The 12,356-nt window shown below is 43.2% G+C and overlaps 1 protein-coding gene across 2 annotated transcripts in view; it reads right to left on the reverse strand.

Moving 5' to 3' along the window:
* Positions 1 to 1,305: 1,305 nt before the first annotated feature.
* RECQL (RecQ like helicase) overlaps positions 1,306 to 12,356 on the reverse strand; it is a 53,918-nt gene continuing 42,867 nt past the window's right edge. For both annotated transcript variants that reach the window (XM_073621416.1, XM_073621417.1), the window contains exon 15: positions 1,306 to 2,108. In XM_073621416.1, coding sequence (XP_073477517.1) covers positions 1,917 to 2,108 — 192 coding nt within the window. In that variant the 3' untranslated portion in view covers positions 1,306 to 1,916. The remainder of the gene's footprint in view (positions 2,109 to 12,356) is intronic.

Raw genomic sequence — 12,356 nt, forward strand, 5'->3', positions numbered from 1 at the left:
TCGCCGGGCTCGAAAAGCGGGAGACACCGCAATATAACCCACCCGTCAGGGAGGGTATTGGGCTGAGCCTAATAACAGAAAATGCAACAAACACAGGTATGCCCTTAACTCACCTCCACCTGGAGAGAGCGCAGCACACCCCTGGTCCCTTGCAGCGCTTTTACCATGGCCGGAGGAAACACTACAACTGAGACCATGGTGGAAGTGTCCAGGCTTTAAAGGAATAACTGCAGTGTTTCCCGGGAAGTGGGTGGAGCTGCTCTCTCCAGGTGCTGTCCTGAAAGACGGGGTGAGAAATGCAGCATGTTATACTTTTTTTCTGGAACTGCAAGCACTGGTGTGAACTGTGCCATTGGAAATCATATCAACCTACTTTCGATGTGTTTTTGATGCAGAAAAAAAAAAAAAACACACTGGACTGCATATGGTGTGAACTGGCCCTACATCAAATTAAAGGATAAGTTCACCTTTCATTAAATGTTACATTTTACATCCATATTCAGTTCAGGCTGTAACATGTTATAAAAAGAACCGACCCCCACTCTGACAACAGATATACTCTCCCCCCTGCTAGCTGTCAAAATACAAAAATAACATCACTCATTTAAGGCGCCCAGTCACTGCTGAGGGAGCCGACATGTTCTCTCTGCATTTCTTCCGGGATCGTTGGCTCCGGCGCTGAGTGGCTGGAGCCATGATGATGTCACTCCCACGCCTGCACACGGGAGCCCTCTGTTCCAGCAGGATACGCCAGACTTGTAGAGCGCATCATTTATTCTCACACCCACACACGTGTCCAATCATCTCTTCAAGCACTAACAGACAAAACTCATCACCTCTGTCACTTCTATAACATATGTAAATATTCGCCCTAAAATCAGGTTCTGTACATCACATCAGCACAAGAACAGTGACAAATAAGCACCACATGGACCGGTAACAATTTTGGATCACCAAAAACATACATTACACACAATTGAGCCTTCAGAAGTGAACAATGAAGACTTCTGTACCAGACGATGCATACTGCTTCTACCTTCCATCATAGGAGGGGTGGGGGTAGTAGAGTTCCTACCCCTTGGAGATCGACAGAAACTGAAAGACTTCCTTTAGATATGCACAATACAAGATTTCCTATCAGTGAAAACATTGAATAAAAGAATTATGTATAATGGATTCCCCCTTTCCTGTGCCAAGTGCTTAGCCATCAGCCAGTCACCTGATGTTCCCGATTAACCAGTACATTATATGAAATGGGCATTTTGTACATAAAGAATGAACAGTCGGTTTATTACACAATGTGACTTATTTGGAAAATGTTTGTATTAATGTTGAAATGGTTTTTAACACTCAACACAGAAAAAAACAAAACAAAAACACAAACACAAGGTCTCCTGAGCTTTGCATTCTCGATTCTTTAAATCAGATGGCTGTCAAATATTTTTTCGGTGATTATTCATAAATCTGCTATATTGATTCACCACAGATCATTTTGAAATATTCCAAAAACCTGCTGCAGTACCATCAAATTAGCCTCACCCACATCCTGCCATAGTAGAAGAATTTCTGGTGTTCAACGAAAACATAGAAAAAGTCTGAGACTTGGGAATGACAGATGACTTTCCTATAATAAAATAAATAGAATTGAGGCTTTTATAAGTGAAGCTGGTGAACTTTGGGCCACAGCGTATAAAAGGAAATCTGTAGAATATTAAGGAAAGAATATCAACAGAATTCTGAGATTAAATCTGAACTGGTTTTCCTCCCACCGAGGGAAATAAAACCTTTATCTAGGGTGCCTTGACTCTTGTAACAGCTGATATGGAGGACAGACTGCCTGCGTTTGTTCTAGGAAATTTCCTGCAGAGTCCCCGCAATTTTAATCACAGATGGCCAATTTTCTTTAAGTGAAGATCTCAGTCGATGACAATAGACTCCTCTTTGAATAATTTAACCTTCTTGCTGACTGGGCTGTCCCCAGTATTTGGCCTTTTGTGTTCAGAGCTCCCCTTTTTAGACCGGGACTTGGAGGACTCTGGTGAACTCTTGATGGGTGTTTTGGATGAAGATGGTGGAGATTTTATGGATGAGGAGGATGGAGATTTTATCTGTGAAGGAGATTGTAATCAGGGTCTCAGAAACATGAGAAAACATTTAGCTCAATTTTCCCTTTAATAAAATACACCTGTATAGAGTGAGGAAAGCAGTTTTCATATATTACACAAGCAACATTACATCCTAACACCTGTGCAGTAACATTTTTCTCTTTAACCAATTGAAAAAATAAATAAAAATGCAAATATTGGATCAATTAAATCAAGTAAAAATGAACTAGTACTCTGCCCATGCAAGTCAAAAGAAAACATTCACGTCATTACATCATGCTGCCAGGAGTGAAGGCAACTTCAGTGTAAGATAAAAGTTACCAGAGTCGTATCTTACACAAGGCTATGGACTCTGTGTGCCAGTGCTGATTAGCCAAGCCACATGCTATGCTTTGGCACTGAATGAAGTGGTGGAGAAGCAAAGGAAAGGTACAGTATCTCACAAAAGTGAGTACATCCCTGACATTTTTGTAAATATTTTATTCTATCTTTTCATGTGACAACACTGAAGAAATGACACTTTGCTACAATGTAAAGTAGTGAGTGTACAGCTTGTATAACAGTGTACATTTGCTGTCCCATCAAAATAACTCAACACACTGTCATTAATGTCTGAACCGCTGGCAACAAAAGTGCACGTGCTCAGCGTCATATCCAGAGGTTGTCTTTGGGAAATAGACGTACGAGTTCTGCCAGCATTGCTGCAGAGGTTGAAGGGGTGGGGGGTCAGCCTGTCAATGCTTAGACCATATGCTGCATCAAATTGGTCGGCATGGCTGTCATCCCAGAAGGAAGCCTCTTCTAAAGATGATGCACGAGGAAGCCCACAAACAGTTTGCTGAAGACAAGCAGACTAAGGACATGGATTACTGGAACCATGTCCTGTGGTCTGATGAGACTAAGATAAACTTATTTGGTTCAGATTGTGTCAAGCGTGTGTGGCAGCAACCAGGTAAGGAGTACACAAGACACATGTGTCTTGCCTACAGTCAAGCATGGTGGTGGGAGTGTCATGGTCTGGGGCTGCATGAGTGCTGCCAGCACTAGGGAGGTACGGTTCATTAAGGGGACCATAAATGCCAACATTTACTGTGACATACTGAAGTAGAGCATTATCCCCTCCCTTCAAAGACTGGGCCACAGGGAAGTATTCCAACATAACGACCCCAAACACACCTCCAAAACAACTACTGCCTTGCTAAAGAAGCTTAGGATAAAGGTGATGGACTGGCCAAGCATGTCTCCAGACCTGAACCCTATTGAGCATCTGTGGGGCATCCTCAAACGGAAGGTGAAGGAGCGCAAGGTCTCTAACATCCACCAGCTCCGTGATGTCGTCATGGAGGAGTGGAAGAAGACTGCAGTGGCAACCTGTGAAGCTCTGGTGAACTCCATGCCCAAGAGGGTTAAGGCAGTGCTGGAAAATAATGGTGGCCACAAAAAATATTGACACTTTGGGCCCAATTTGGACATTTTCACTTAGGGGTGTACTCACTTTTGTTGCCAGCGATTTAGACATTAATGGCTGTGTTTTTTTTTTTTTTTTTTTTTAGCTTTTTTACCACTTCAGAGAACTCCATCAAGAGACTTATTCAGCTTTACATTCATTTACTGTCTCCATCTCAGTTTCACATCATTGTGGCACTCCTCCAAAACTTTATTTAATTTCTTCCATTTACACATAGACAAAAATTTAATAAAAGAAGAACTAAAAAACACAGTTGCCAACTGTGTCTAATTTACAAAATACTGTACTTTGCCTATCTATTTCTCCCTCCAAAAAAAACCCTCCCCCCTTGCCTACTCCCTATATGGTTTGCCATCTCCTATCTTTCCTATTTCAAGCCCTGCTGCCCTCCATCATCTTTTCCAAGTATTTCTCTAAAGCCTTGAAATCTATCCATCTTCCCCAAATACTGTTGTATTTTTCAGCTTGCCCTGTCTCTCTGCTGCATAAGTATTCCATTTTACTGATGTATTCTATTCTTTCAAACCACTCCTTTATATCTGGTTTTCCTACGCATAACCACTTCTTTGGTATCAGCCCTTTTAGCAGTATTGGTGTCAAAGTTTTCCTATAGTGCTTTTTTGAATCTTTTGTATCAGGAAACAAACACGTCTGTAAGTTGTTTACCTTTTCACCATTTAGCTCTCCTATGTAGTCCTGAATTTCCTGCCAGTAATCTTATTTTTGGGCAATCCCACCAGATGTGTGTCATTGTACCAATCTGTTTACATTTCCTCCAACAATGTGGGGGTCTATCCTGTTGGTATTTATGGGTTTTGTCTGGTGTTATGTACCATCTTACCAAAAACTTGTAGTTCATTCCTATTGTATTTATGTATTTGCGTAATTATATACAGCTCCTATCATTCTCTCTACTTGTTGTTCATCTAGTTTCATGCCCATTTCATTTTTCCATTTCCCTATGTAAGGGGTAAACCCTTTTCCTACTAGGTCTGTCAAAATTCTGTATACTTGTGATATCCCATGTTTTAATGAAGTTTGTGTACAACAAAGTTTTTCCAGTGGACTTAGATTCTTTCCATCTCTAATTGGTTGAGGTAGTGTATTTACCAAATGTTTTAATTGTAAGTATTCCCACTTGCTGATCTTCCACCCATTTAATTCCTTTAAAGCGGAGTTCCACCCAAAAATTCCCCTGATCGGATTCCTCCCCCCCTTCGGTGATCAGCGATTTTTATCGTGACTGCGAAAATTATGGCGGCCACATCGGACAATTTTGACACATTTTTGGGACCATTGGCAATAATACAGCGATCAGTGCGTTTAAAAATGTATTGATTAGTGTAAAAATGTCACTGGCAGTGAAGGGGTTAACAATAGGGGGCAGTGAAGGGGTTAATGTGTGTCCTAGGAAGTGTTCTAACTGAAGGGGGAGGGGAATGTGCATGGAAACTAACAGATCCTCAGTTCTTCTCTCAGCAAACCGAACCGGTTCTCTGTGTGCCCCGAGCGATCGCGGGAGCCGGTGGTGATTGAGACCGTCGGGCACTCGCATCGGCTCAGGGGGCGAGCGGGGGGGGGGGCATGCGCCCCCTAGTGGCCACAGGGCGAAGCGACGTTACATAACGTCGTTTCGCCCAGTCATGCCATTCTGCCGCAGTACAACTGCAGCGGCTGGTCGGCATGTGGTTAAACTCCTTTCTTGTTTCCTGTTCCATCAGATCTTTTAATTGATATCTTTTTATAATTAGAGCCCGATGGATTTCGACTTCCACTTGCTTTTTGTGCCTTTGTTCCAATTCGTATATTTCTTTTACAACTTTTTCCATAGTATTTTCTCTCTCCTTTATTCTTGCCCCAATAGAGATCAGGTTTTCCCCTGATGAAAGCTTTGTGGGCTTCCCATATAGCTGCTTTTGTTAATTCTGGCGTCTCATTCCACAAAAAATATTGGTCGATTTTTTTTATTACCGTATTTTCTACTTCCATGTCTTCCATTAAATATTCATGGTCCTTTCCCCAGTACTTCCCCTTTCAGTTTCATCTTCATTATTACAGGGGCGTGGTCCGATATCGTTATTATTCCAATTGAGGTATCTATTACAACCTCCAGGGCTCTATGTTCTACTAATATATAATTCGACCTGGAGTACATGTCGTGCACTGCCGAATGATATGTATAATCTTTTGTGCTTGGATGTTAATTTTTTTTATATCATTCTTAATTGTTTATTTTCTTTGTCCAGTGTACCAGACGTACTGTCCAGTTTGTGGTCCATGGAGAAGTTAAAACCTCCGGCCAATATTAAGTAGCCCTGCTTGAATTCCATCAAATCGTTTAAAATTACTATCAAATATTTTTTTGGGATATTTGTTGGGACAGTATACATTTGCAAGCGTGTATTTCATACCCTGTAAGGTCCATCTCAAAAACAGAAAGCGACCTTTAGGGTCTACTTTTCTCTCCTCCACTACAAAGCTGACTTTTTTCCCAAAACCTATTGCTACACCTTTTGCCCTTCTACTTGGAGAGTCTCCATAGTACCATACTGGGATATTCCTTGAGTATAGCTTAATATTTGAGTCCCGTGCGATATATGTCTCTTTGTAAAAATATTATTTCTGCTGCATTTCTTTCCAATTCACTTAATACCATGTGTCTTTTTTCTGGGGAATTAGACCTCTAACGCTGTAAGTCAAAAACTTTGTACTATTCATGTTTCTCTCCGTCCCCCCCCCCCCCTCAAACTAACCTTAAGTTGCCGCTAACTTAACCTTTTCGCTGCCAGAGCCATTTTTGCATTTTTTGCACACTTTTAAAAAATAATTTTCAGCCTGAAGATTATACAAAACCACAAAAATTATATATTTTCTGAAAGCAGACACCCTAGAGCAGTGTTTCTCAACTCCAGTCCTCAAGGCGCCCCAAAGTTCATGTTTTCAGGATTGCCCTCAGATGAAACAGCTGTGGTAATTACTAAGGCAGTGAAACTGAGCAAATCACCTGTGCAAAATAATGGGAAGCCTGAAAACATGACCTGTTGGGGTGCCTTGAGGACTGGAGTTGAGAAACACTGCCCTAGAGAATAAAGTAGTGGTGGGTTCCAAATTTTTATGTCACACATTGTTACCGCAAAAGGCAGATGGGCAAGCGGAGCCCAGAAAGCATGGCATGGCGAGGCGGTGTGCTGGTACCGGGGTTGTGTGTGAGCAATCGGGTGGCAGCCCTGCCGCACAAAAGCTTTCACCTGACAGGCATGAGTCTGCCTGTCAGTTTTACACACAATCACTGGATTGTGTGTGAAACCCCCCCGCCTGTCAGGTCAATATGACGTACAGATCTGGTAGCAAAAGGGTTAAAAAGGCATTGTACACTTTCAAATATTCGTGTTTTAACTAGGTATTATTGTAGTTATATTCCCTGTGTCGTTTGTCCCACCTTGTAATGATGGGTTTATATGTTGCCGCTGCAGTTTGTAGGTTCATGGCTGATCGATCCCTCCATGTCCATGTTATCATTCATCTAGATTGTCTCTATGCATTAAAGGGATAGGCAACTTCTTGTTCCAGGTCACAATCCATGCCTCACCATTTCCTGTGTTGCATCAGAAATGTGGAAGTGCTAATGTTATGAGAGACTGCATAGTGATTTCTATGTTAATTGCTCTGCCTTCTTGAGCTGTTTCATATATAATTAATGACTAATTCTCAGCTGAAGAGCACTAGACTGAGGCCCAGGGATTGCGATATGCAGTTTCTTCACAGACCGTGTCAGTTCTTAGACTACAGAGGGCATAAATTAACCTGTGAAGGGTCATGCCGTATGTCTCATGTTTGTACAAATAGAAACTACTGACACAAGAATGTGAAGATTTACTCTACTATAGGCTTTGCGTACACGGCAACAAAAGACACCATGAAACTACATGATTCAAGCACAGCTTATGCAGGTGAAAAACAAAAAAGGCGTTGGTCGGAAGGTTTATAATGCATTTAAGTTCCCCTAAAGTCCTTTGCTTTGGGTCCTGGTGGCCACCAAAAGATTTCCAAGTCTTTTCCAGTGCAACCTCACTTGCAGGAAGTAATGTATGCCGATTGACCTCACCTTGAGAAGACGTTTTCACCACCAAAATGGTTTACCAAATGGCAAAAGAATCCTACAAAAAAAAAATAAATGGGACTTGCTGGCTGCTGACCGTCTATTTTCTATTCAAAATAAAACCCTGACGGTCCTGGTGGATGATGTCCCGGTCTTTAAAGATGCCATGGATTATAGAGGTTGGAAGCTTTTTAAGGAGCCATTCTCTCCAGTGGGAGCAGGTCTGCAGCCTGCGGTAGCTGCTGTAGGATCGTGCAAAGGCCTTAAGGTCTAGCCAAAGCAGATGCTAAGTGCCAGTGAATCAGATCAGAAAGATCCTTCTATTTGGCAGCTACTGGAAGATTTTTCAAGAGTCCTGTGCTTCTTGGTAGATGCCTTGGTGGATTCCAAGGCAGCTTTCATGAGTGGGCACTACGTCTGTCGACATAAAAAGGATCCTATGGCTTAAATGTTGGTTGTTGGAATCTCTCTACAAGAAGTGTATTGAGAGGCTGCTTATTTGGACCATCTTTGGATGCATACATCAGAAAGGTGACTGGGGAAGAGTTCTCCCCTATCACTTAAGAAGAAGGCGAAGGTTACAGGTCAGAAGACAGTAATGCCTTCAGGAGTCCCTTTCATAAGAAACTAGGCTCAGGCTCCAAACAACAACCCACATGCCAGCTTCACAAGAGCTGGAACATCAAGTCTTTCAGGGAAAACCTCTTCTCAGTGAAGAAGCACCTCAATAGATCAAAGGGGAGGATGCCTAAGGGACTTTGTGGCCACTTGGACTCAAGAGACCCCAGACGACTGGGTCTGCATCATGGTGTCTAGAGCAGTGATCTCCAAACTGTGGCCCGGAAGCAGAGCTTTGCTTGCCTTTATCCAGCCCTTAGGGCACTTTTCCTCCCACTGACACCAAGAATGTGGCACTATTTCTTCCACTGGCACCAACATTAGGGCATTGTTATTCCCACGGATACCAATAATGAGGTACTATTCCTCCCACTGACAAAATATGGGCCCCTATTCCAGCCACTGACACCAACAATGGGGCACGATTCCTCCCACTGACACCATCGATGGGGCACTCTTCCTCCCCCTAATACAAAAGATGGTACATGGTTTACTCACACTGATGTCAGGAAATTTTCTACTTTCACTAGCCACACTCCGACACCCCTAAACGCTGAAGAACAGTTAACTTGGTCTTTCTTTAAAAATTTTGTTGCTGTCCCCTTTTATGCACTCAAGAGTGCTTTCAGATCCATGAAAAAGAGCAGTTTTCTTTGCAGCCCCAGAAAGACTACTATCACATCAACCGGTTTCAGAGTTCCCAAGCAAAATGGAGATGACCTGCCTATCGTAGACCTCAAGGGTCTCAACAAGTTCCTAAAAATTTAAAATTCAGAATAGAGTTTTCCCAATCAGTGATTGCTTCCCTTCATCATGGAAAGTTCCTGGCGTCAGTCAACATCTAAGATGCTTACCTAAACATCCCACCTCTCCAGTCTCAACAACAATTTGTGCGCTATGCAAAGGAGGAACACCACTACCAGTTTGTGGGGTTACCCTTCGGCCTTTCCACGAGAATGTTAACAACGTGTTAGCTCTGGTTCTGGAGTTGGATTTGTTGAAAACCAGAAGAAGGATTCCCATTGTGAGATACCTGGATGACTTGCTCCCACAAAAGCAATTGCATCGAAGACTGATGCACAATGCCCAGATGATGATAAATGCCCTGGGGAGGTTCAGCTAGGTGCCAAGTCTTCAGAAGTCAGCCTTGGTTCCAGCTCAACGCCTGGAATTTCAAGCAAGGATACTATTTCCCTAGGAGAAGTGCCAGTCTCTTCAAGCTCAGGTGGAGTTCTCTAGGGACATTGGAAGGTCCTCTAAACTGAACATGCATGAGATTGAAGATGGTAATCAAAATCGAGGCAGTCCTCCATGCAGTTTCACTCCAGAGCTCTGCAGGGCAATATCCTGGCGGTATGGGACAAGTGTCGGGAGTCCTTGAAGTGCATCTGATTCCCAAGACCAGAGCAGCTGTGGAATAGATCTCTATGCAGATGCAAGGAGATCCTTCCTTCCAATGAAGTGAAAGGTTTTGATGACAAACACAAGCCTGTCAGGCAGGGCTGCTGTTCTGGAGAACCTCTAAGTCCAGGAAAGGTGATCATCAGAGAAGCAAACATTTCCTATCAACATCCTGGAACTTCAGGTGATTTGGCTGGCCCTTTGGCACTGGTCTGTCTGCCTATAATGCATCCGTGCAAGGGTGCAGTCAGATAATGTTACTGCGGTGGCATAACATACAGTGCCTTGCAAAATTATTCAACCCCCCCCTTGGCTTTTTACCTAATCTGTTACATTACAACCTTTAGTTCAATGTTTTTTTAATCTGAATTATATGTGACGGATCAGAACACAATAGTCTAAGTTGGTGAAGTAAAATTAGAAAAATTTATACATAAAATTATTTTTCAGAAAAAAAAAACTGATAAATTGGTATGTGCGTATGTATTCACCCCCTTTGTTACGAATCCCAAAAAAGCTCTGGTGCAACCAATTACCTTCAGAAGTCACATAATTAGTGAAATGATGTCCACCTGTGTGCAATCTAAGTGTCACATGATCTGTCATTACATATACACACCTTTTTGAAAGGCCCCAGAGGCTGCAACACCTAAGCAAGAGGCACCACTAACCAAACACTGCCATGAAGACCAAGGAACTCTCCAAACAAGTAAGGGACAATGTTGTTGAAAAGTACAAGTCAGGGTTAGGTTATAAAAAAAAATATCCAAATCTTTGATTATCCCTAGGAGCACCATCAAATCTATCATAACCAAATGGAAAGAACATGGCACAGCAGCAAACTTGCCAAGAGACGGCAGCACACCAAAACTCACGGACCAGGCAAGGAGGGCATTAATCAGAGAGGCAGCACCTAAGGTAACCCTGGAGGAGCTGCAGAGTTCTACAGCAGAGTCTGGAGTATCTGTACATAGAACGTCAATAAGCTGTACGCTCCATAGAGTTGGGCTTTATGGCAGAGTGGCCAGAAGAAAGCCATTACCTTCAGCAAAAAACAAAATGGCACGTTTTGAGTTTGCGAAAAGGCATGTGGGAGACTCCCAAAATGTATGGAGGAAGGTGCTCTGGTCTAATGAGACTAAAATTGAACTTTTTGGCAATCAAAGAAAATGTCTGGCGCAAACCCAACCCATCACCCAAAGAACACCATCCCCACAGTGAAACATGGTGGTGGCAGCATCATGCTGTGGGGGTGTTTTTCAGGAGTCGGGACTGGGAAACTGATCAGAGGCTCCTCCCCCTGCTGAGTTCCCCTATGGCAAGAAAGCTGCTTGATATGGAGGCACTCATAAAAGCTCGCTTTTGAGCTGCATTCTGTGTGTCCACTGACACACACACACAGTGGGGCTCAGCCCCGCTTCCTTCTCATTTGCTGTGATTGACAGCAGCGTGAGCCGATGGCTCCCATTGCAGTTTCTGAGCTAATGAGAAGGGAGAGAGCCTCTGCTCTTGTGCACATTGCTGAATCGAGATCAGGCAAGTATAAGTTAAGGGGGGCTGGGGGGAGCTGCATGCAGAAGGTTTTTTACCTTAATGCATAGAATGCCATAAAGTAAAAAAACCTTTTGCCTTTAGAACTACTTTAATCTTGTCCTGGGCAGAACTTTACGTTTTTAGCCATCTCCGCTGTCCACATTCCCGGCATGGAAAATTGGCTGGCAGATTTTCTCATCTGACGACAAATGAATCCGGGAGAATGGGTCCTTCTTGCAGAGGTGTTCATAGAGGTTTGTCTGTGGTGGGGAACGCCAGATGTGGATTTGCCATCTAGATATAACTGGACAAGTTTGTATCCTGCACCAGGCAATTGTGGTGGCTGCACTGGTGACTCCTTGGGTTCAGCTTGCTCTGATCTATACCTTCCCTTCACTTCAATGCCTTCCTCACCTGTTAAAGGTGGAGGGCATTCCAGTGATCCTGATCGCACCGGCCTGTCCAAGAACATGGTATGCAAACATTGTAGACCTCTTAGCAGCTTCCGTGTCGGCCAGGCCTGCTGTCTTAAGATCTATAAGAATATACCATCCTACTTTACAGTTGCCGGCTTTGACAGAATGGCTGTTGAAGCCCAGGTCCTGAGAGACATGCAAGTATCAGACCCTGCGATTCCTACCATTCTCAGGGCTAAAAAACTGACCTCAGGAAGGTGTGCCATTGTACTTGGAACACTCATTAGCATTGGTGTGAAGTTCACACATTCCATCCTCAACAGTATGTCATAGGGCAGATTCTAGCTTATTTGCAGTCTGGTCTGGATATATCCTTGGCTTTAAGTACCATCATGGGACAAAAATCTAATTGGCAGTGCTTTTTAAGCGACCTGTTGCATCTCAGTCCTTGATCAAAGCTTTTGTTCTGGGTCTCAGGGTGAACTTGGGATGTTCCTTCTGTGCAACCCCCCTCTATCTTCACGGGATTTATTTACTTTGTTTTGTTGGTTTTGCAGTCTTCTCTTTTTGAACCTCTATGAGAGATTCCCTTTCCACTTCTTATGTGCAATGTTGACTTTTTTGGTGGCCATTACCTCAGTTTGCAGGGCTTTGGAGTTGGCTGCACTTTCCTGCAAGGAACCTTTCCTGGTTCACCAGGATAAAGTGGTATTGGA

The sequence above is a fragment of the Aquarana catesbeiana genome, linkage group LG03 (assembly GCF_042186555.1).
Source record: "Aquarana catesbeiana isolate 2022-GZ linkage group LG03, ASM4218655v1, whole genome shotgun sequence".
Lineage (NCBI taxonomy): Eukaryota > Metazoa > Chordata > Amphibia > Anura > Ranidae > Aquarana > Aquarana catesbeiana.